The sequence below is a fragment of the Rhynchophorus ferrugineus genome, unplaced genomic scaffold (genome assembly GCF_030347505.1).
Source record: "Rhynchophorus ferrugineus isolate W39M unplaced genomic scaffold, kcgeb_rfMv2 rfM1, whole genome shotgun sequence".
Lineage (NCBI taxonomy): Eukaryota > Metazoa > Arthropoda > Insecta > Coleoptera > Curculionidae > Rhynchophorus > Rhynchophorus ferrugineus.
This window is the reverse complement of record NW_027472580.1, coordinates 94,106,449-94,132,678: the sequence shown is the minus strand read 5'-3', so window position 1 is coordinate 94,132,678 and position 26,230 is coordinate 94,106,449. Positions and strand designations below refer to the sequence as shown.

Sequence of the window (26,230 nt, the reverse complement as noted above, 5' to 3'; positions counted from 1 at the left end):
ATCTAAATTCATACAATTTTTATTACATTACACATTTTTAAACGCAAATTTTAAATTTGTAATATCTCCGAAAATATTTGTTTAATTTACATGCTGTAAGGAACCATATTGATCTATATTAATTGCACACTGTATTTAAGGTACTTAATTCGATAAGGATTAATGCCGTATTGCTTAAAATAGCTTCGTAAATAAGCCATTTTCTCACGTAAAAAGTAAACAATAAAAATGGTTAATGTGGGTTATCCCTAAAAGATAAACATATACCATCGCGGACTTTTTTGTAGACCTTTTTATGGTGTACAATACTGTAGTACATTAATTTGATCTAACTCGTAGGGTTAGGCAGCGTTTTTGCTAATTGCTAAATAAGCCTAAAAAAATAGGTTAATTTACGACATCACGTTAGAAACCTCTAAAATTAGCAATGTTGCCTTAGTATATTATGCATGTATTATACATATAAACCTTCCTCTTGAATCACTCTATCTATTGAAAAAAACCGCATCAAAATCCGTTGCGTAGTTTTAAAGATTTAAGCGCACATAGGGATATAGGGACAGAAAAGGCGACTTTGTTTTATACTATGTAGTGATAACTCGTCATTGTGTATTAATTTACTCAAAGAAGAGAGAAAATAAATTAACACATATAGTACCAATTTTACACAATAAAATGCATTTTTAAGTGAAAAATTATTAGAACTTCAAGCACATAACATATACATTTCAACGAAATTTCTAAATGATAATAGCAGTATATTATTAACTAGAGTGATTATAATAACAATTAATTACCATGAGTAAGCCTTTAATATATAATAGCACCTAACAGCAATAACTGGATCAATTAGGAGTAATTTTCTAATTAGAAACAATCCGATATCGTTCAGTTCGTAATAAAAATGACTGATACTTGGATGGAAACGATATACGGAATTTGTTTGAGGTATATCGCGTTCTTTCGAATCATTCCCCCAGTAGATTTGGAAAAGAAATATTTTAAGAAACCCTGTACATTCGATTACGCCACCGCCATAGTTTTATACGTATTTTTAGTTGGTTTAGGTATTGCCCACGTCTCGGTACAAACTATCGAGATGAACCGACTGAAATTCAACGGGAACGTTATGGCTTTGAACTATACCAGGACTATCTTGAGCTTCCTGCTGTTATTTTTAATCATAGTGACGAGTTTACGTTACAAAACCTGGAATGTACTCGGCAGGAAAATCGATATATTTCACAGGCGCCCCTCCCAGAGCAAGGATATTCTGCCATGGATCAGTGTCTTTCTCTTTGGTCACCTGGCATCCATTTTTCTGAATTATATGGTGTACTATACTGCTTCAAGTGAGCTGAACATGTCTACGTGGATTATTTTTGTAGCAACCGATATAATTCTTTGGTACCAGTTTTTGGAGACCATGATCATCTGGCTGATACTGGAAAAAATCCGTGGAACTCTTAGAAGATCCCTAAAACAGCTGGAACTGAATTTCATGAACGTCCGACAGGCGCGAAGATATTACTTTCATTCTATAGTGGCGACTAGATATTTCAATAAAATATTCGGGTACCAAATAGCGATCAACTACGCACATTGGTTGATATTGTTTGAAGCCGTCTGTTTCAACATAGCGGAACGTAGTAACCCAGGAAAGTTCCAAACTGACTTTTTGATGGGGTGGAAAGTCATATTTTTAATATGCTTATTTCTTGTTTTTAATCTGGTAAGTATTTTTGAGCTCGATAAGTTCTTGGTGAGTACTCCTTTGTTGTAGTAAGATATTAATTTTTACTGATTGTGATACTTGAATCAACATTGTAAATTAGAAGAAAAATTTAGTTGAAACTGATAAATAGTATTTCAATATTTTAATCTGCTGTGGGCAAATATACGAGGAGTTTGTAGTAAGAATTAAGGGTGTCGGCCACCGAATAAAATATCGATATATCGATATATTGATATTTTACAAAAAATCCTTAAATATTAAAATCTTTAAAATTAAGTACGAATTAATAGTTTATTGAAAATTATATTTGCTTTATTTAGAATAAATATTGAAAAATATCGGTTAAAAATATATCGATATATCGATATATTGGGCGAAAAAATGCTGGCCAAAAATATCGATATTTGTTTCAGGAAGAATCGATATATAGATATTTTTTCTGCATCCATAGTAGGAATATCGAAGAGATATCGATATTTGTTTAAAAATATAATATAAATAACAGAATATATAAAAGTATAATATACTGAATGGGAAGCCTTGCGAGCTAAGAGTTTAGCTCGTCGACAATAACGTACTAGGATCGAATCTCGCTGGAGATAAAGATCCTTTAAGAACAGCTTAATGTTCTTAAAAATTAAGAGGGTGTGTTGAAAGTCGCCGAACTGTGTTATTTAGCTTTAAGAGAGTACAAAAATATAAAATATAACTGTTTTGGACCGATATGTCTTTTTTACAAAAAATATATCGGCAAGGTTTTTTTATATATCGATATTTCGAAAATGATATTATTAATAATCAGTTAATATTATTAATAATATATTATAATTATTATTGAGATTTAACTCTATTTGTGATTTTATTATTTCTCTTTCTTACGCCATTTTATAGCGATTAATATTTAGGTCATATTTTGATAAAGAGATAATATTTTGACACCTCCTTAAACAATAAATGTAAACTGAAATTTACTGTAGATTACAATAGAATACAATTTTAGATACATATAAACTTGCATCAATATGTTTCTCATCAAATCATTTAATGTTTATTCATGTCTTGAAAATTTTAAAGTTTTACTCAGATTTTACTCAATACTTTTCCATTATTCTGTCAACCATGCAACATCTTATATCGTCCTTTTTAAACATACAGCTATTTAATTTAATACGGTGTGGCAGAAGTACTGCTACCATTTTGATTGCCTATAACTTTGTTCAAAGAAAAGACAACTAAGTTTGGTTTTCATGAAAAGGTTGTTTGGTCTTTACATTTTTGTTTCGTTATGATTGAAAAATTGTTGCGGCCAAATGGTTATCGCGATTCGTTATGCAACTTTCGGCGCATTTTAAGGCATTTTTCATGACATCCAGCAACATCTGAAGCTGAATTTCTTCAATTACCTACCGAATATTTTCTTTAAGATGTTGAATCGTTTGGGTCTTATTCACATATACTTTTAATTTTAAAAGACCTCGTAAGTAAAAGTCTGGTGCTGTTAAATCCGGAGATCTGGTCATGGCTAGACACTTCACGAAGTAAGTCTTCGTGGAAAAACGTTATTCAATAATTGAATTGTTGAACGAGCTCTGTGTGCCATGGTCCCATCTTGCTGAAACCACATTTCCTCTAGTCCCTGCTCTTCCATTTCAGGCACAAGAAAATCTCGAATCATATCTTGGTACCGTTCAGTAGTAATAGTAATTGCCATATATAAAAATCCAAACAGTTATATTAATTTAGATTTGTTTTGTTGGTAAATTAATTTTCTGCATATGTCACAAAGTTATATTATTATTTTGTATTATTTGCGCTCGGCACCAACTTCAAACTAATCAGTTGGTAGTAGTTAAAATAATATTGTAAATAGATAAATAGGTTTAGGTAGGTATTAAGCTAAATTGTATGTATATAGTAGAATATAAAATACGCGTAGTAGATAGGTGAAATAAGGTTTTTGTTTATTTTTATTTAATTATTACAATGATTATTATGTACATATTTTATTTAAAAATGTTTTTTTTTGTTAAAAATCTTTGTTTGATTATTTTTTAATTTTTAATGAGTTTCTTATTTATTTATTTTTAAGTTGGTTCAATTTTTTTGTTAAAAATATTTTATTTTTCTCTTATTAGTGTTAGGTATTTACTCAATAAATTACGCAGTTATTATATTTAATATTACAATGGATATACCAAGTAAAGGTGCAGCCCGTATGAGGAAAAATAGGTAAACAATGATTGAAAATAAGAAACGCTTCAGGCCCCGGGGACCGCTACCTAGCCTAGTTGATAGCCTAACATATACATAGCCTAACATATGTCAAATATGTTCTAACTAAACAACAACAAAAAGTAATTGTCCCTGCCGGAAATCGAACCCGCGACCTCCATTTGAGGGCTAAAGTCTTTAACCAATACCATTTAACCATTATGTTATAGTTAGTGCTTAAAAAGCAAACTGAATGACTTTTGCCTGAACGACTTCCGATATCAAATATCTGATTATTTGAAATAAAAAATATATTAAAACTTTGTATGTGCCTTTGAAATTCTAGGGTTTCCATCAATTTTCCCTCCTTCACCCCAACAGTTACTTACTTGGTTCCAATGAGACTACCTCGGAATTGCACTCTTTTGCAGTCGATTAAAAAGGTTCAGCCTTGGTTTGAGTAGCCTCATATAGTCATTAAACATCTTACCTGGTTAGCAGAATCGATAGACCTCAAAACAATTAATAAACTGTTATGAGAAATTTAAGAGCAGTGAGTTGAGTTAGGAGAACGTTTCCATTTCCATCATCACTGAAGAAATTGGTGTATATTCTGGTAATAGAAGTTCTATGTTTTGTCTATTCCCTATAACTATAATATGAAAGGGCTATTCTATTATCCTTTAAACACACTTAATTTACAAAATTACTTACTTTAGTAATCAATAGTATGCATTTTATCTAACAACAAATTGAATAGTTCTATTCAAAGACATTTAAATGAACAATATATCTCACTTAGTTCGAAATAAAACTTCATCATGACTATTTCTCTATCGGAAAACTTATACAGAAAATATTTCACTGTCGCAGGTTTTCTCGGTATTTTACCCGATTTTAATTTTCAGACTCTGTCTTTCAGTTTGTCTCGTCGTGGCCGTTATATCAAATTCATCATATTTTGTGCATTGGTCATCGGTATTCACACATACGTGATTTTCTTACAGACTTATTTCATGATGCAAATGCGATATAATCGGGTTTTAATTATGATTAACATTTACACCAACTTAAGCAATATATTGATGACTTTAAGTGCGTATATGTCAAGTTTACGAGATAATTTGTGGAAGAAACTCATAAAATATATAGACATATTACATAAGGAATATCAATTGGATCAAGCTACTTCAGTTAAAGCTGTGCTTTATATCAGTGTGTTGGTATTTTATCATGTTCTGATAGTGCAAGCTACATGGGATGTGTACGATTGCCATACAAATACATTTGGGGTAACGAAAGGTATTATTTTGTCCATAATGCCAAGCTTTATTCAACTATACCAAACTATGTATATGATAACTATGATATTGTTGATCAAAGAAATACAAAGAGTTGCTCGAGCTTCCCAGTCATACTTAAGCAACGAAAACACGGACGTGTCTAAAGCAAAATTTTATTACGTTTTGGCCAAAGAAGGAGTAAACAGCTTCAATAGCTTGTTTGGACCGTCCTTACTGTCGGGTTTCAGTCACTGGTTATTTCTTTCAGAGCGATTCTGTTTGAATTTTGTCTACTCCGGAGCTAGAGGCGATTTTTGCAGTACCCACAAATTGATTATGATCGTGCTGAGTTTGTTGTATTTTGGTACAATGACGGTATGTATTATCAGATATATTTAAACGCATATTTTTATTTTAACCGACTTTAAAAAAGGAGCAGGTTCTATGATCGGCTGTATATATTTTATTTAATGTATGTTCGCCGATTTCTCCATCAGTTATGAACCGATTATCAAAATTATTTTTTATTCGAATGAGTGCACTTCCAAAGTCAGGATCTGATGGGAGGAAGAGAGGAAATTGAGGTAAAACCCAACATTTTAAAGGGACGTACAATGTTTTCACATATTTATTATGTAAAATAACTAGATATTTGGATATAATGTTATTGCTGATCTGAACTGACGAAAAATCGGAAGTAGTTCAGGGTAAAAGCCGTTCAGCATTAACTATATTATATGAGATATAAACGTTATAGGGAACTGTTCCTATGGTGTAATGGTTAGAAAGTTGAGCTCACTTGGCACACATTCAATTCCCAACAGGACAGCAATTTTGCTGTTCTAGTTTTAGGTAGGTAGCGAACTATGGGGCCACCTCGGAAGTGCACTATTTCGAATAAAAAAATAATTTTGAAAATTGGTCCATAATGAACGGAGAAATCGGTGACTACACATAAAAAATATAGACAACCGAACAGAGAATCCGCTTGTTTTTTTAAGTCAGTTAATAAATAGAATCGTCTATTATTAATTCATCGTCTATAAATATGACGATCACACATCAAATAAAGTATTTAATTTAGTTAACTTTATCCACGGAATCGATCCCATTTCATTGCGCTAATAACAGTTCCCATACGGTCGATGTGACAACAGCTATGACGCCTAAGTGGCACGAATTCTCGTATCGAGTGTTGTTAAAACATGCTAGTTTTCTGGGAATCATTCCTGAAGTCGACTTCTACCGTAAACAGTTGAAAAAATGCAAACCCGCTTATATTTATACAAAAATAGTTATTTTCAGCTTACTCTATACTAGTCTGGCTATATCAGCAATATATTTCGAAGCCAATATGATGAAGGCACTGGAGTTTAATTTCAACATAATAATTTTAAACTGTTCCATGAACGCTTTAAGCTTCATCCTTGTTATATTAATCCTAATTTCGAGCTTGAACGATACGGTATGGAGACAGCTCATAAAGAACATCGATTTGTTACATACAAATCATCGACGCAGCAACAAGGGCACATTATGGATATACATCTCTGTTTTGGAGTACTTTGTATTGGTCTATTTTGCCTTGGTTTCATTCGAAACTATAAAACGACAGTTCGGGCTGTGGATTGCTATGTGTATGTCACTGACCAACGTCTGCTTCCTCTATCAGTTCCTTCAAACGATGGTTTTAATTTCGATCAATCGGGAGATACGGAAAACCTTACAGACTAGTTTACACTGTTTGGACGTGAGGAGACTGAACATTCGTCTGGCCCAAAAGAGCTACTTCAGCTCGTTGAGAGGCGTGCGATGTTTTAATCAATTGTTTGGGTACCAGATAGCGCTCAGCTATGCATATTGTATTCTGCTATTCGAGTCAATTTGCTTGAATCTTGCTGGGAAAGCTAATCCGGAGAAATTCCCAAGCAAATGGGATGTTGACATCGGCCAGCTTATAATGATTTCGATGTACCTTGTTTTTAGTTCGGTATGTTCCTTTATGTGTTTACGTGTTATTATAGATTCATTAGATAATAAATAATACAACTTAGAGTATTTATATGTATGGATTGGATTGGAAGGGGTTATTGACATGAGAAAAAATAACGTTATAACTGTTCTCAACAAATATATTGAACCAGATTATTATTAAATTTCTATGCTATAGCAGATGTGGCTGAACTATTATCCTTTTAGTGTTATTATTAACCATGAATAAGGGCAACAAATTTACAATACAAAAAAACTACAATGATCAGAAAAAAATTACTTATAAAAATAATTAAATTTCTTTTTTGCGAAAAAATACTTGTTAACGTAAGATAATACACTACAAATAATATATTTTTATTATTAATACCTTAGAACGTCAACAATCTGCCAATAAGTATTATTGTATGATTTCCGTTATATAATATAACGATCCTAACATGTAGAATAACACTTCAGTAAGTGATCTGCTGTACAACTTATAATCTAAATCTTATTATAGATACTATTTTAACTTATTTTAAAGTTAATCCTAACTTATTCTAAAGACTATTGTAACTTATTCTAGACATTATTAAATCTCACTCTATGTGTCTATTAAGCAGTTCGTATGGCAGTTTGCGTTTGAGCTTACGCACTTCACTGTCATCGCGCACATTTAACTGTTTGGCGACTGCATTGGGATGTACTAATAGTCTTTCAGAGTACTTCGCACTAACACTTGAATCACATTCGTTATGGGGATATCGAGGTTGAATCACTGTGTCAAACACTTAATATGTGGAATCGATAATGACTAGCAACACTTTATTCTGGACCCTCTGGAGGATATCTATGTTGGAATTGCTAGTAGTACCCCGCAGTTTAATACCATAGATCCAAATGGGCCTAAGTATTGACTTAAAAGCAAAACTTTGTTATCTAATGATAATTTAGATCAGCCAATACATTTGGTTTAGATTAAGCCCAAGTTGTTTGCGTTTTGTCACTATATGTTTTTCCAAGTCAGACATAAGATCAAAATGCAGATATTTAACGCTGTCTGCTTACGGAAGTTCATAATTATTCAAGTTTACTGAGGGACATGTTCTTCTGCAAAGGGTGAATGTCATTTAGGTAGATTTTGTCTCATTTGCTTTGATACGCCACGTTTTCAACCACAATTCGACTTTGTTAAGATCAAGTTGGAGGTTTTTAGTCGCTTATATTGGATCCTCGTACGATGATAAAACCGCTGTATCGTCAGCATATGTTTGAACAGTAGTGTTTCGTGAGGTCGGTAGGTCAGCTGTATATATAATATATAACAATGGGCCGAGAACACTGCCCTGAGGAGCACCCGAATATATGGGCTGTAGGTCAGTGTATTCCTCACCATGTTTAACAATAAAATGTCTGTCTGAGAGGTACGATTTCAGTATTGTTTGTTTTACTTTCTTAACAGTAAATTTCTTATGTGGCAGATCCATTTGAAAGGGATTGTTAAGAAAGTCAATTATGTTATTTTCTTCTGTTGTGGGTATTTCAGATGGGTACGGATTAAATACGGTTTTTAAGTGTTTAGAGAAAACTTCCGCTCTATCTTTATCATTCCTAGCCCTGTTGAGGTTTTTAATCTTTTTTTTTACTTTCTACAGAGAATATTCCGTTGCATCAGTTGGCGTTACCATTTCTAAATACTTTTGAATTCCTTGGTTTTGTTCCTTATTTATTAGCTCTTTCAGCTCTGTTGTGGCCTTGTTAAATTTTTTTCTCGTTTTCTTCTATTCTGATTTGTTACCAGGTTTTTTGCAGTTTTCTCTTTTCAGCAATTTTTTGTTTAATTATAGATGAAATATAGGTATAATTAAACTTTGGATATGTCGCCCTATTAGGTGTTGCGTACCATGCGGCCTCATGTATAGTTTTTGTTACATTTTTGCTGCTATTTCTGTATCTCTTTCTGTTTTGAGAGGTAGTTGTTATGAAATATGCATATTCGTGACGTACGTCCATACTGACAAATAAATTAATTGAAATACATTTTGATACAATTTAATAAATAATAAATCAAGTTAACGGTGTGCATAAAAGGAAATTAATTTCCTGCTGTACGTTTCTACCATTCAATTTTGTGAATAAATATAACCGTCGTTTATTGTTCGGTCGTTGGATGACATTCCTGATGTTTACACATCAAATGAAGTTTTCAATTAAATGAACTCTTTCCGCGGAGTCGATACCATTTCCTTGCGATGGGGACAGTTCCGATTTGGTCGATCCGTCTACAATTATGACGGTCAACTGCCATGAATTCTTGTATCGAATGTTGTTAAAACACGCGGGTTTTCTGGGAATAATTCCAGAAATCGATTTCAATTATAAACAGTTGAGAAAATGCACCCCCGTTTACAGTTATACCAAAATTGTTGGTTTCTGTTTGTTTTATACTTGTTTGGGTATATCAGCAATATATTTTGAAGCCAATGTCATGAAATCACTGGAGTTTAACATCAACATAATCATTCTGAACTGTTTCATGAACGCTTTAAGCTTTATTCTTGTAATGTTAATGCTAATTTCGAGTTTAAAAGAAAAGATATGGAGACGGCTCATGAAGAGCATTGACTTGATGCATAAAAATCATCAAAATATTAGCAAGGGTACATTATGGATATCCATCTGTATTTTGGAGTACCTTATAATGATCTATTTCGCTTGGATTATATTGGAAGCGATGCAGGGTCATTTTGGAATATGGATAGCCATTTGTATTTCAATGACTAATGTCTGTTTTCTTTATCAGTTCATTCAAACGATGGTTTTAAACTTGATCAATCAAGAAATACGGAGAATGCTACATATTACTTTCTACCATCTGGATATTAGGAGATTGGACATTTATCTAGCGAGAAGGAGCTACAGCAACTCGTTGAAAGCTGTAAGATGTTTTAATCAATTGTTTGGGCACCAAATTGCGCTCAATTGTGCGTACTGTATCCTGCTATTCGAATCTCTATGCTTTAATCTTGCTGGGAAAGCTAATCCGGAAAAATTTCCTAGTAAATGGTACATTGACTTTGACCAGCTTATAATGATTTCGACGTATGTCATTTTCAGTTCGGTATGTTTCTTTATTGAATTATTACGTGCACATGTTATTATAAATTCATTGGGTAACAACTTAAAGTATTTACATGTACAGATTGGTCTGGAAAAGCTTATTGACATGAGACTAAAATACGTTATAACTCTTTTAAACCAAGAAACTAGATTAAATATTAATCAAAAATTTGTGTTTACTTATAGGCTGTTTTTTGTGACGAAGTTATCATGTTGCACGTATACATTAGAAGGGGTATCTCTTTTTAAATTGAAAAGAACATACAAAATTTACAACATTTCTTTATTATTGTTTTGGAAACCTATACTTAAAATCTAAACTTAATTAATATTTCATGGATGTATTTCCACTGGTGCACTCCGCGTATTTTTTAAATATGAAACAATTATTATAAATAACTAGATTAGTTTAAAGGGTATTTGTCCATTCAGCTTCTGGATAAGGCCACTATTGTCGAGCAGTTTGTTAATTTCTTTTCTGACCGTTAGCACTCTTAGATTTTTGTGGATTTCCTTATTCCTAATATATAATGGGGTGTTAAAAATGTTTGCTTAAAAAAGGGTTAAAATTTGAATCATGCCTACATTGGGCAACCCCCAAGATTTGCTTATAAAATAAAAGTTTATGGTAGAGTCTTAATTCCCAATTTATTTTCGCAATCATATTTGTTTGAGTCTATAATAGATGATAATATTATAGTTAATTCTGTTTTGTTTTTATTAATTACATCTTACATCCAATATGCTTAATACAAGCGTAATCTACAAATTAATGTATTACTACTGTTCTGTTGTACTTGCATATATACAAGCAAGGTGGGTGTATGGGATTAATATATCAGTATGTATTTCCCAAATTAGAATAAGAATAATTCCGAAAATGGTACCGAAAATGTTGAATTGAACGATATATTGTAAAAAAATTATTTTTCCAAAATAATGTGTTTTACTATAGTAGGTCGGGGACTTTTCAATCGATCTGAAAACGTGAAATTTTTTCCTACCTCCTGTAAAAAAATGTAATATGAAGAACCTTTTATAAACATATTTGATTTTAAAATAATTTTGAAAGAAAAAATGACAACATAGAACAACATGAAATTATTTATAGTTATATTTCTTGTACATTATTCGTATATTTGAGGAGTATAGTATATATATACTTGAATACAATAATTTTAGGTGAAAATTTCCTTGAAACTTATGTGTAAATTTAATTAGGTTCATTGGAACATTGTTCATCTTCTATAATATAATAAAAGTAATATAAAAAAACTTTTATAGAAATATTTAATTTTAAAAGAAAAGGAGAAAATAAAACAATATGTAAAATAACAGACATAATTTATCTAGGGGTATATAGAAACAAAAGCATCCCTTTATCTTTAAAATTGCTCAATTATATATCTATGTAGTGATACATTCTAGATGGTCCCAGTTAACATCATCAAAACCAGTCTCTCATTGGTTCAATTTCAATTTCAATTCATATGCATTGTCTGCATATTCACTTCTAGCACCTGTACCGCCACAAACGGCTGGACCGATTTGGATAATTTTGATCTTGAAATATTTGTGGAAGTCCAGGGAAGGTTTAAAAGGCGAGAGAATATGAAAGTGCTCGAAATTAAATAATAACAACAATTTTGTTTTTTATTCAGTCAGTTACTCAGCTTATCATTATGATACAGAGTTATCGCCTTACAATAATTGTCAAAAAATATGGCCAAAGCGGCATTTACATCATTAATTAACACTTGAAATGTATATGTATAAATTAGCTTTTAAAAACATGAAAAATCTAACATTACTTTTTATTCAACCTGATATATTATATGTTCTTATGTATACTTAGATAATTTAGAACTATCAATTGGTTTCAACTACCTAAGTAAATAATTGAAACAATTCTATATTTTTATTGTATATGAAATGTGGCTAAATTAAATATTTGTATTTTAGTTTTCTAATTAATTATACATTATTTGTACATTATGTTTGAACAGCTTTTAGCCGAATTAAAAGGTAAGCTACACAACAGTTTTTATCGCAATCACCAATAAAATGGGTATAAGGTTCTCCGAGTTATATTATAGGTTATTTTTCTTGTATGTCGGCTTCCTGGGTCTGATACCAGAGTTTAGTTTTGGATCCAAGTCGTTTAGGAAAGGTTCATGTTACAATTGCGTAAAATCGGTGACGTTATGCATTCTTGTTATTGTTTTAATATGTTGTGTCATTCACCAGCAAGATATAATAATGCGAAAAATGAATTATAATTCGAAATTTATAATTCTTAATTATTTCGTCAAAATCATATGCGCTGTAATAGCCATGACTGCATTTATATCAAATGTACGCCGACATGTCTGGAGTGCTTTTATGAAAAACATTGATTTCTTGCATAAACACCATCAGATTACTAGAAACCATTACGGGAGGACTATTCTGTACATAGTGGGATTAGTTTTAGTCCATGGAGGATTGGGTTATTTTCTTTGGGAGAGTTCATTTGCTAATTTTAAAGAGCTGGGTATTTGGAACAGTATTCTTTTCACGATACCCGTCCTTCAGTTACTGTACCTCTTTCTGCAGTTGTGTACGATATTCGCTATGATTCAAGAGATTCAATGGAAAGCTAGAAAAGCCGTTTTGTATTTGAACTCGGAACGTATCAATATACGCCGAGCAAAGCAGACTTACTTGGAATGCTTGAAAGGTATACGGTGTTTCAACTCAATCTTCGGGTATCAAATAGTGGCTATATTTGTTTATTGGCTGCTTCTGTTCGAAACCATTTGCTTCTATCTGGTGGAAATTAAATCTAATAGCAAAGTTCTCGATCATAAGATCGTGTATTGGAAAGTCGTGGTTATCACCATGAGTTATCTTATATTTAATTCGGTACGACAATGTCTAGGCTTACTATGTCGTATATTACCAATTGCTTAAGACTTTAGATAAGTTAATTATGTCTCTTCTTGTTTCAGTTAAACCTATTCTCCGTGGTGATATCTTGCGATAACACTACGTCCGAATCGCTGAAGCTGATGGACCGTTGCTACGAACTGCAGGAGAAGTTCGACCGGAGTACCTTCGAGTACCAGGAGCTACAAGCTCTGGCCTTCTACGCAGCACACAATCAGCTTCGTTTCACGGCTGCGGATTTGTTCGAGATACGGAGGTCGTCGATGCTGGCTCTGATTGCTACTTCTACCACTTATTTCATAGCCTTAGTACAGTTTTATTAAATAATCATTATTAACGATATTAGGAAGACCAAATATAAATTATTAAATAAATATATCACAGACAACAATCAAAATGTAAAATAATCAAATGAAAATAAAGTTATTAAATATAATTTATTATAAAATTATAGTACATCAAATGAATAACATATGAAGGACCGAAAACTATAATTAATTTTACAATAGTTTGTAGCTTAGGGTTGTGTTTAATTATATTTACATTGAACTCTTTTCCATACCACCTATTAGTTAGAGTTCTAGGCGCGTTTTTTATGATGTGGTATACCCCGCAGGCCTAACCTACCTTATTAAATCATGTATCCAAATAATGTATTTTACTTTCATTAGCGAGCATATTTACCTTTTGCTTAGTTCTTGCTCCCTTCTTCCTTCGGTACAGTGTTTCCTTGTCATTATAATATCACTGCATTTCTCCTTAGTTTGTCCTGTTAATACTGTATGTTTTTTGATAAAACTGCATTCTCCCTAAGTGATTGCCATATCTACAAAACAGTATTCTTTCTCACCTCACACAATTTAACCAAGTGCTCATGTATATTTTGAATGATTACACACATATCTGTGCACATAAATCTTTCACACTCTACAATAATATTTCATACAGTTATCGCATATAAATTATATACTCACCTTTAGTTGTTTCCACTCTCATCACCCAGTCTTGGAAATTGTCAGCATTGAATTATAATCCCATATTCAGAAAGTTTCATTCAAGTGTATAGTGGTAATTTTAGGTATATATTCAAGTGAAATTGAAAAAATATATAATTTTGCTACTATTTCTACCAGATATTTACTAATGTTTAAAGATCACATAAAATAAATAAAAAGGTGAAAAAATAAACAATCTAAAAAGTGACAAGCTGAAGAAGTGGGGACCGATGTAAATTATGGGGCCTAGTTATGCGAACCAAAAAAAAAAGACAAAATTCTTAATATAGAGAAGTACTGCTATTGTGCAAAGTAAGGAAAGTCAAAGAAAGTCGAATTATAGCAGGTTAAAAAAAAGAACCAGATATTTGTACCAATTTTTGACATTTCCGTATTTTTTAAAATAGTACAAATCCAAGTTTTTTTCAGTTTAATTGTCTAGGCTAGAAAAATGTGTAGTGAAGATTCACACAAGATTTCAAGTTGCTTTGTTCGGCTTTTAAGAGCATATTAATAACGAAAAAAATAGATTTTTTCAAACTTGTATACTCGAATACAATCCCTTTGTAACAATCTAATTAATTAGTAGGTTATAATTGGTTTTTCTATTCTTAAATATATTGATCGATACTATTGTTGTCAATACTATGTAATCAACATATTAATTAATTTAAAACATACTTTATTCATGTTTAGTTCTGCCGTTAATATGTCGCAAGTGCTAACGAGGGTTCTGTGTAAAGCTGAAACGATGAAATTGGAGGAACGATTTTACCGATTCTTCATACGTTATATCGGTTATTTGGGTATTTTCCCTGAACTTGATTTCGAACAGGAAAATTTCCGCAAAGGCCCCGTCTACAATTTGATGAAAGTAATCCTCTTGGCCACTTTCAGTATGACATTTTTCATAATCGTGAGCTACGTGGAGTTTGATACATTGCTTCACAGCAAGCTCAGTAGTTTGGTGTTAGCTTTAAATATTTCGTCCAGTACCTTGGGCTTTTGTTCAATCACTGTGATGTTTTTCTCGACATTGAAGCGTGGCACTTGGGGAAATCTCATCACTATAGTTGACATATTCCATAAATATCACCATTTTACCAATCGGCGTTTTGTCAGGACCATTATTCTCTTTATCGTTTTTATTTTTATACATGTTCTGTTTCTATATATGGATATTCAGGTTGTAACTTCATTCTTCCAATATTACAGTATCTGGATATCGTTAATAATGCTTTTTCCAAATTTGGAGCTCATTATCATGTTCATGCAAGTTGCTATAGTGCTGATAATAATATGTGAGATTCGCAGAGTTGCGCAAGAAGCTCGGTTATATTTGAACATGACGGATATGAACGTTCGCAAAGCGAAAAGGAGCTACATTAACTCGTTGATTGCTGTGCGGTGTTTTAACTCGATATTCGGGTACCAAATGTTGATCGGATTTGCTCAGTGGATGGTCTTGTTCGAAACCATTTGTTTGGATGTGGCGACAAGTAATAATCCGGACAAATTCAATACGGATCACGAGAGTAATTTAGCAAACATATTGCTAAATGTGGTTTATCTTGCATTCAACACGGTACGTATTTAAGTTTGTTTAAAAATCTAGCTGTAATAGATAGTTTTAGTTAGGAAATATCAGGTAATATAATTTTCAAAATGATATTGTGTTTTTCAGTGTCTACAGATGCTAATCAAAGAAGTCGTTTCCGTCTAATCCACAATTTGTCTTTATAATAACTTAAATCTAGGTATATAACTAGTAGGACCCATCGGTCCTATCTCAGTCTCTGGTGAAATAATGTTTACGCATGTCACTGCTGAATTTTTTAATATATGCACCTCACTACACAACACTACACAAGATCAGATGGTTTGATCCTTTTGAGCCTTTGTTCTGTTCTGGTGGTATCCAAAAGTTGCAATATTTCAATATTCATATAAGAATGGAGTTTTTCCTCGTGCCCCCTTGTAATTGTCTTGATATCTTGACTGACTGTGGGTATCTGAAGGTCTCGATGTAGGTACTCAGTCCTATAGTATTTGGGTGCATCCACAATACATCTCAGGACTTTGTTCTGAAAAATTTGCATTTTATTTATGTTACTCTTTGATAAAACATCCCCATAATTGAACTTCGTCTGTCCATATAGGTTTCAGTATTTTCGTATATAATTGCAATTTATTATATACCGATAATTGTGATTTTCTTCTAATTAGCCTACTGGCTATTTTCCTATATTTCAATTGCACTTCTATTCTTTTCTTCTTTATATGTTCCTTCCAACGAAGTTTTGCATCGAGATTCATTCCGAGATATTTGGCGTTGTTGCTATATTGAGTGATAGTGTTATTTACTGTTATTGGTACGTGTACGGCCTGTTTATAGGTGAACTGCACATGTACAGATTTACTTTCATTAATTCTTATTTTCCAAGTTTGTGCCCAATTATTTATATTGTCACTTGCCTGTTGTAATTTTCGTGAGGCTTCTTCACTATTGTCTCCGACAGCTATAATCGCAGTATTTTCAGCAAATATAGCCATCGTAATATTTTCCATTTGTGGTATATCACAAGTGTAGAGTAGATAAAGCATTGGTCCCAGTACACTTCCTTGTGGTACACCTGCTTTGGTTTCTTTTATTGTAGAGTAAGCTCCTTCTTGTTGGACTCTAAACATTCTGGTTGTAATGTATGATTTTAAGAGTCCGGTGTGTTGTTTTAGTAGTATTTTCTGTAGTTCATGAACAAGGCCTTCATGTCAAACCTTATCGAATGCTTGTGTTACATCTAAGATATAGCTGAGCATACTTTTTTACTTTCGTAGGCTTTTTCAGCCATGATAAATAGTCAGAACATTAGTAAATTTATATTCACGTAATTTTCATATTATCAAAAAAACTAATGAGTTGGTTCTTACACGAGTATTTGAAAATGGAAGTGAGTAGCCATTAATAGCAGCCTTTAATAGGTGTTAGCCCCCTAGACTCTTGGCCATTGTTTATGGATACAGAAATATTACAGTACATAGTGACTTGCACAAATATAAAAATAATGTGAATGCAAATAATCTATAAGTGAACAAAACTGATGTCTTACAAACGTGATTGAACTGAGAGATTTGTTTGGTGTTTATTATGTATAAATAAAGTATCATTAAGTTTGAATCAGGTATTCGAGATGTTCTTATTGTATTTGGAAAAACTATCTCGTACAGTTAATTGTGTCTTGATTGTGCCTTCAGTTGTTTGTTTCATTTGAGCTTTTTCATAACAAAGTACCACGTGGACTCTTAGTAAATCTTTGGTTTCTTAGGCAAGCTACTGTTATATTGCAAATACAACACATACATTTATCTTTCTTCATAGTAAAGAGATAATATTATTCCCATTCACTATGATAACGACAGGGTTTTATTCTTTTCTCCAGCTTTTACTCGATTTATTCAATCTATAATAGTAAAATGTATGAACATATATATATATATATATATATATATAACAGCACAAACATTGAGTAACAAGTGCATTTATTTTAGGGGCTGTCACAATACGGTTTGGAATATGATTCAGTACCATTGTCAAACTAATTTGACTTCTGGCGTCTTTCACACCTCAAGAAATTCATTCATAGTAAATAACTTTTATCAACGCAGGATTATTTCAGTTTCCGAAAATTTTATTTATGCGAGCTTATTTAACACAGCCATAAATGCACAATTTGAGTGTTGCCACAGACACAGAAAAAAGCCTAGACAGCCAATAAATAAATATCGATACCACGATATATCGATATCGATATATCGGAGAAAAAAAATGACTTTTTTTTTGTAATATATATTAATATTTTTATTAAACTGTTACAATTAAATAATATATATAAAATATTGTATAAATAATATATATAAAATATTGTATAAATAATATATATAATGTAATATATAAACCTTTAAAATTAAGTAGAAAAATATCGATATGTCGATATATTGGTCAAAAAAATATCGGCCAAAGTATCGATATTTTTAAAAAAATTATAAGTATAACAATATATCAATACTTTACCATATCCGCACATTATTAAAATTATGACGCTTTCTACTACATTTCTAAGAAAATAACTAAATAATGTTTTAATTATTTGTACAAATTGAAATCGTTTCCTTGTGAAATATTTCTAACACACAATTTCATGAATAAATTAGTCTATTATTGATCATTGAGTCATTGAGTGATACGTCTGATGTTTACACATCAAATAGTGTTTTTAATTTAATAAGCTCATTCCACGAAATCGATACCATTTTATTGCGTTGTTGACAGTTCCCAAACGGTCGATGTCTCGACAACTATGACACTCAGCTGGCACGAGCTCTCCTATCGAGTGTTGTTAAAACACGCGAGTTTTCTTGGAATCATTCCTGAAATCGATTTCAAGCATAATCAGTTGAGAAAATGCACGTCTGCTTACAAATATACCAAAACAATCAGTTTCAGTTTGTTTTATGCTGGTCTGGGTATATCAGCAATATATTTCCAAGCCGACATCATGAAGTCATTGGAATTTAATCCTAATATAATCGTTTTGAACTGTTCTATGAACGCTTTAAGCTTCATCCTTGTTATTTCGATGTTGTTTTCGAGCTTAAACGGTAATATATGGAGACGGTTCGTGAAGAGCATCGATCTGATGCATAAAAATCATCAGCTTAGCAATAAGGGTATGTTATGGATATCCATGTCTGTTTTGGAGTACCTTATATTGATTTATTTTGCCTGGATTTCATTCGAAACTATAAGGCAACAGGTTGGAACGTGGATAGCTATTTGTATGTCAATGACCAACCTCTGTTTTCTTTATCAATTCATTCAAACTATGGTTTTAATTTTAATCAATCAAGATATACGAAGAACCTTGCAGACCACTCTCCACTACCTGGATATGAGGAGATTGAACATTCGTCTAGCGCAGATCAGCTATAGCAACTCCTTGAGGGCTGTGGGATGTTTTAATCAACTGTTTGGGTACCAGATAGCGCTCAATTATGCCTACTGTATCCTGCAATTTGAAACCATTTGCTTTAATATAGCTGCAAAAATTAACCCGGAAAAATTTCCTAGTAAATGGTACATTGACCTCGGCCAGCTTATAGTGATATCCATGTATCTCATATTCAATTTGGTATGTTAATTATTTAACTTTTATTTAGCACTTTTCATTATAAATAAATTGCTCGGGTAACTTAAGTTACCTTTAAACTTAAGTTACTAAGAAAAAAAAATTTGAACGAAGTTATTATATTACAGCCATGCATTGTATATTGAAGTAGATGACTCGGTAAATTTCGTATCACTTGCATCTATTTAGAAACATTTTTCCGACAATGACAATAGCCACTTCTCGTCGACTCTCGGTGAATTAAACCTCTTCTTCTGCTGACGATATCATGGCTGCCAGATGGCGTTTGATCTAATGCTCTTTTGGATATTTTGACTAAATCAGTGTTCTGATGAAGAAACGTTCGTAGTTCTTGCGCAAAAGCTCGCTTCACTATTGGACTATGAGCACAACGCCTATCAATTTCCGCATTCGGATTGATTGTAAAATACATTTGTAAGAATTAATGACTGGATAATGGTATTGGTAACGGTGCTCCTAATAAGCCACACATTTTTCGTCTGAAATCTATTTCAACTATAATCAGTTGATAAAATGCACGTCTGTTTATAAATATACCAAAATAATCAGTTTCAGTTTGTGTTATACTGGTTCGGGTATATCAGCAATATATTTTCAAGCCAACATCATGAAGACAATGGAATTTAATTCCAATATAATCATTTTGAACTGTTCTATGAACGTTTCAAGCTTCATCGTTGTTATTTCTATGTTGTTTTCGAGCTTGAACGGTGAGATATGGAAATGGTTGGTGAAGAGCATCGATCTGATGCATAAAGATCATCAGCTCAGCAACAAAATCTGTTTTGGAGTACCTTATATTGATCTATTTCGCTTGAATTTCATTCGAAATTATAAGGTGACAGTTCGGAACGTGGATGGCTATTTGGATGTCAATAACCAACTTCTATTTCCTTTATCAATGTATTCAAACGCTGGTTTTAATTTTAATCAAGAGATACGAATACGAACACCCCCCACTATCTGGATATGAGGAGGTTGAACATTTGTCTAGCGCAGATCAGCTATAGCAACTAGTTGAGGGCTGTGGGATGTTTTAATCAACTGTTTGGGTACCAGATAGCGCTCCGTTATGCTTATTGTATCCTGCAATTTGAAACAATTTGCTTTAATGTAGCTGGAAAAATTAACCCGGAAAAATTTCCTAGTAAATGGTACCTTGAGCTCGGCCATCTTATAATGATAACCATGTACCTCATTTTCAATTTGATATGTTATTTATTTAATTATTATTTAGCCCTCTTCATTATCATCATGCTGGGCAATCGAAAGAATATTTAGTCTCTAACAAAAATCTAAGAAAATTGATTTAGCATATTAAAAATACTGAGAATAAATTAAGTATAAAATATTTATGTCTCAACATCATCTATTGGAAAATTAATAGAATTTTTTTATTTAAAATAACAATTTTCAGTTTTTAAATGCATAGATTACATACTAAGACACTTTTAATCATATTCAAAATGCAATACACAATGATTCAACGAATCAACTTAAAATATTGTTCTCCAAAACTTGCAATTTGAACTATAGGTGAAAATTTGCATATTTTACGAAATTATATTATAACAAACCAAAAACACTTTCTCATCAAATCAACATACTTTTGTGTAAATGCACATTAACTATTAACGTTTCTAATCCTTCATTAGTGATATATGATGTTTATTCATTAAATACAGTTTTTAATTTAATCAACTTATTCCACATAATCGATACCATTCCACCGCTCTGATGACAATTCTATACAGTCGGTTTATAAATAACTATGACTTTATCCTTGCATGAGTTTGCTTATCGAGCGTTGATGAAACAAGCGAGTTTGCTGGGAATCATTCCTGAAATTGATTTCAACCGTAAGCAGCTGAGAAAATGTACATCTATCTCAAGTTACGCCAAAATTATTGTATTTGGTATGTTTTATATAAGCTTAGGTGCATCATCCTTATATTTGGAAAATAATATGATGAAAACGTTGGAGTTTAAGTTCAATATAATAATTTTGAATTGTTGTATGAACGCTGTAAGCTTTGTCACTGTTATCCTGATGCTCATTTCGAGTTTAGATAATAAAACGTGGACAAACCTTGTGAACAATATCGATCTGGTGCATGAAAATCATCAGCGCAGCAGCAGGAAAGAAATTTTATGGATACCCATATGTATCTTAAATTACCTTATATTGATTTATTTTACCTGCCTTTTGTTCCCAAAGTTACAAAAATCTTTCGGATTGCTGACTGCCATTTGTTTATCATTGTCTAACTTATGTTTCCTTTACCAGTTCGTTCAAACGATAGTTTTAATCTTGATCAATCAAGAAATACGAAGAACCATAGAGACTGTTTTCGATCATCTGGACATAAGGAGGCTAAATGTTCGCCTAGCACAAAGAAACTATATGAATTCATTGAATGGTGTCCGTTGTTTTAACCGTATATTTGGGTACCAGATAGTATTCGGCTACGTCTACTGGGTACTGCTGTTCGAGTCAATTTGTATTAACGTGTCCGGAAAAACGAATCCTGGAAAGCTTATAAGTAAATGGGAGATAGATCTCGGCCAGCTTATAATGTTTTCAATATATCTCGTCTTTAGTTCGGTATGTATGTGTATTTATCTAATTATTAATTATGTCTAATTAAACAAATAGTTTGCATCTGATTTATATTCTAGTAGATGTTATGTTAATTTAATTTGTCATATTTGAAATATTACCAATATTATGTGTTGATGGCTGAATATTAGTAAATATCAAGCACAAGAGAAATCATGTGGTATCACAGTTTCATATTTTTTAACTGGAAATACTATTATATATTGGGTGCTTACATGTATTTTGATTGGCGAAAATGTCTATTACAAACGTAAGCTCGGCTTCTCCTCGGGAATAATGACGAGCAGAGCCAAAAATTCAACTTTCGACCCTTGTGGTGTGGTATACTATTTATGGATAGCCATATGTGTCTTAAATTATCTTACATTGATTTATTTTACCTGCCTTTCGTTCCCAAAGTTACAAAAAGCTTTCGGATTGCTGAGTGCCATTTGTTTAACATTGTCTAACACATGTTTCCTTTATCAGTTCATTCAAACGATAGTTTTAATCTTGATCAATCAAGAAATACGGAGAACCATAGAGACTGTTTTCGATAATCTGTACATAAGGAGGCTAAATATTCGCCTAGCACAAAGAAACTATATGAATTCATTGAAAGGTGTCGGTTGTTTTTACGGTATATTTGGGTACCAGATAGTATTCGGTTACATCTACTGGATACGCTGTTCCAGTGAATTTTTATTAACGTGTCCGGAAAAACAAATCCTGAAAAGCTTTTAAGTAAATGGAAGATAGATCTCGGCCAGCTTATAATGTTTTCAATATATCTCGTCTTTAGTTCTTTATGTATGTGTATTTATCTAATTATTAATTATGTCTAATTAAACAAATAGTTTGCATCTGATTTATATTCTAGTAGAAATTAGAAGTGTTAACCATAACTCACGTTTAATAGGACCAGGCATATTACGTATTATTCGTATGGTAATGGAAAATGCAAACGAAATTGTAACGGAAGTGCCAAAAAAAAACATTGGTTAAAATGGCATATATAGTCTATCCAAAATTGGTGAGAAGATACGTCATCTCAATTTGTGACGTTAAAACGGTGCAATGTTGCCACATCAACTCTGAGTTTTAGTTTATTTTGTCTTTAACCTATAACAAAATTCTAATCTAAATAAAATAATGAAATAAAAATATTACTGAACATAATTTATTTTAACTTTATAGTATATCTAATGACTACAGTCAATTATACAGCCACAATAGTTTAAAGATTAGACGTATAACCTCTTATCACTATTGTATTCAATTTTGCATAGGTTTGACAACCGGACGACGTTGACAGGCTCATTTGTTTCGAACTTATCGCACAGAATTGTGCCTCTTTTTAACTAGAATAAATTGAGTAGGAAAATTGTCTGATTCTAAAACGAATTTACAAATTGCGGCAGGTAATACATTAAATATTTTGATGACGTATCTTCACGGGGATTTTGGATAGACCATATATATATATATATATATATATATATATATATATATATATATATATATATATATATATATATATATATATATATATATATTTATTTAATTCACATGAAAGAAACTATATCCATTTTTTTATATAGGCAATTGATTTCAACACCGATAACTAATTGAATTAATTGTATATCTTCACTATATATGAAATGGGGTTTTAGCTTAACTAAATGTTTGTATTTCCTTTCTTTAATTTATTATACACCATTTACATATTGTGTTTGAACGGCTTTTAGCCGAATTACAAGGTAAGACACAACAGTTTTTATCGCAATCACCAATAAAATGGGTATAAGGTTCTCCGAGTTATGTTATAGGTTATTTTTCTTGTACGTCGGCTTCCTGGGTCTGATACCAGAGTTTAGTTTTGGATCCAAGTCGTTTAGGAAAGGTTCATGTTACAATTGCGTAAAATCGGTGACGTTATGCATTGTTACTATTGTTTTAATATGTTGTGTCATTAAAGAGCAAGGTATACTAATGCAAAAAATGAATTACAATTCGAAATTCATAATTCTTAATTATTTCGTCAAAATTATATGCACGATGATAGCCATGGTTGCGTTTGTGTCAAATGCACGACGGAATGTCTGGAGCGATTTTATTAAAAACGTCGATTTCTTGCATAAACAACATCAGTATACTAAAAACCACTACGCCATCACGATCCTGTATATAATGGGACTAGTTTTAGTTCATGGAGGATTTGGTTATTTTCTTTGGGAAAGTTCTTTCGCTTATCTGAAAGACCTGGGTATATGGAACAGCATTCTTTTCAGTATACCCGTCCTTCAGTTACTGTATCTCTTTCTGCAGTTGTGTACGATCTTCGTTTTCATTCAAGAGATTCGATGGAAAGCGAGAAAAGCTATTTTGTATTTGAACGTGGACTGCATTAATATACGCAGAGCAAAGCAGACGTACTTGGAATGCTTGAAAGGTATAAGGTGCTTTAACTCAATCTTTGGGTATCAAATTGTAGCTATATTTGGTTATTGGCTATTTCTGTTCGAGACCATTTGCTTCTACCTGGTGGAAAGTAAATCTAATAGCAAAGTCAGCGATCATAGGATCGTGTATTGGAAAGTCGTGGTTATCAACATGGGTTATCTTATATTTAATTCGGTACGACCATATCTAAGGTTACTATGTCGTGCATTTTCAGTTGTCTAAAATCAGGAGTTCATTATGTCTCTTCTTGTTTCAGTTAAACCTATTCTCCGTGGTGATATCTTGCGATAACACCACGTCCGAATCGCTGAAGCTTATGGACCGTTGCTACGAACTGCAGGAGAAGTTCGATCGGAGTACCTTCGAGTACCAGGAGCTACAAGCTCTGGCCTTCTACGCAGCGCACAACCAGCTTCGTTTCACGGCTGCGGATTTGTTCGAAATACGGAGGTCGTCGATGCTGGCTCTGATTGCTACGTCGACCACCTATTTCATAGCCTTAGTGCAGTTTTATTGAAAAATCCCTATTAATGATATTAGGAAGACCAAATAGAAATTATTAAATGAAGTTATTATTTAGATTTATATAATTATTAATTGTGTATATGTTAGTATTATGCTTTTAGTGAAATAAAAGTTATTGAAAATGTATGTGATTTATGTGCGTACATGCGTCATTTATTACATTTATTATAAGTTCGAGGCTACATTGTAATTAAAATAGTTTTCGGTATCGCTATAGATACATGATTCAAAGTAGGGTCATACTCTTGAAATATAGGGTGGAACAAAAATTACCACTACCCGCTACCATTTTGATTGTACTCTATTTTGGTTATGTGACTTTCAGCTGAGTTTCGCTTTAACCATTGTGTTGTGCAGACTTCCAAATTTTATTATGGATAAATATATTCCACAAGAACGAGCAGAAATAGTGACAATATGTATTGAAAATAAAGCGGAAATTGCGTCAAAAATATCCTAATCGTCCAGCGCCTCACAAAACCACAATTCATCGTTTACATGCGAATTTTCGACAGTACGGTACGATTTTGGGAACAGTCGGTTTTGGGAATACAGAATCCTCAACTAATTCATGAAAAATTATTGCATCTACTAAAAACAACTGTATGGTGTGGTATACATGCTGGAAACATCATTGGTTCCTTTTGTTAATGACCAAGGTGTTATTGTTACTGCTGAACTTTATCAAAACATCTTTCGAAATTTTCTTGTGCCTGAAATGGAAGAGCAAGGACTAGAGCTCATGGGGTTAAGCAAGATGGGGCCAGAGCACGTACAGCTCGTTCAACAATTCAATTATTGAAAGACGTTTTTCCACGAAGTCCAATTTCGCGACGTAGCGATTTAGCATGACCAGCCGGACCTCCAGATTTAACAGCACCCGACTAATTCTTCTAGGGTTAAAATGAAAAGTGTATGTGAATAAGATCCAAACGATTCAACATCTTAAAGACAATATTCGTCACGAAATTAAAGAAATTCAACCTCAGATATTGCAGCATGTCATGAAGAATGTCTTCAAAAGAGCCGAAAGTTGCATAGCGAATCGCGGTCACCATTTAGCCGATATAATTTTTCAATCATAACGAAAAAAAATGTGAAGACTAGATCTCTGTGGAAAAGTTTCGTAATGTCCAATAACAAGATGATACTAATCGTTATTAGAGTAATCTGATTGGTTAGTATACATTTTC

General features: G+C 32.4%; 1 protein-coding gene across 3 annotated transcripts; it reads left to right on the top strand.

The window, feature by feature from the left end:
* The first annotated feature begins 1,026 nt into the window (after window positions 1-1,026).
* LOC143194345 (uncharacterized) lies at window positions 1,027-25,160 on the top strand. Of its 3 annotated transcripts, none has more exons than XM_076401067.1 (2): window positions 1,027-1,732; window positions 24,769-25,160. In XM_076401067.1, the coding sequence occupies exons 1-2, from the start codon at window positions 1,100-1,102 to the stop codon at window positions 25,027-25,029; spliced, it is 894 nt and encodes a 297-aa protein (XP_076257182.1). In that variant the 5' UTR covers window positions 1,027-1,099; the 3' UTR covers window positions 25,030-25,160. The 3 variants fall into 3 exon arrangements, with proteins under 3 accessions (XP_076257182.1, XP_076257171.1, XP_076257165.1); XM_076401056.1 differs by lacking the exon at window positions 24,769-25,160 and adding an exon at window positions 13,314-13,893; XM_076401050.1 differs by lacking the exons at window positions 1,027-1,732; window positions 24,769-25,160 and adding exons at window positions 9,482-10,324; window positions 13,314-13,893.
* The last annotated feature ends 1,070 nt before the right edge of the window (window positions 25,161-26,230 follow it).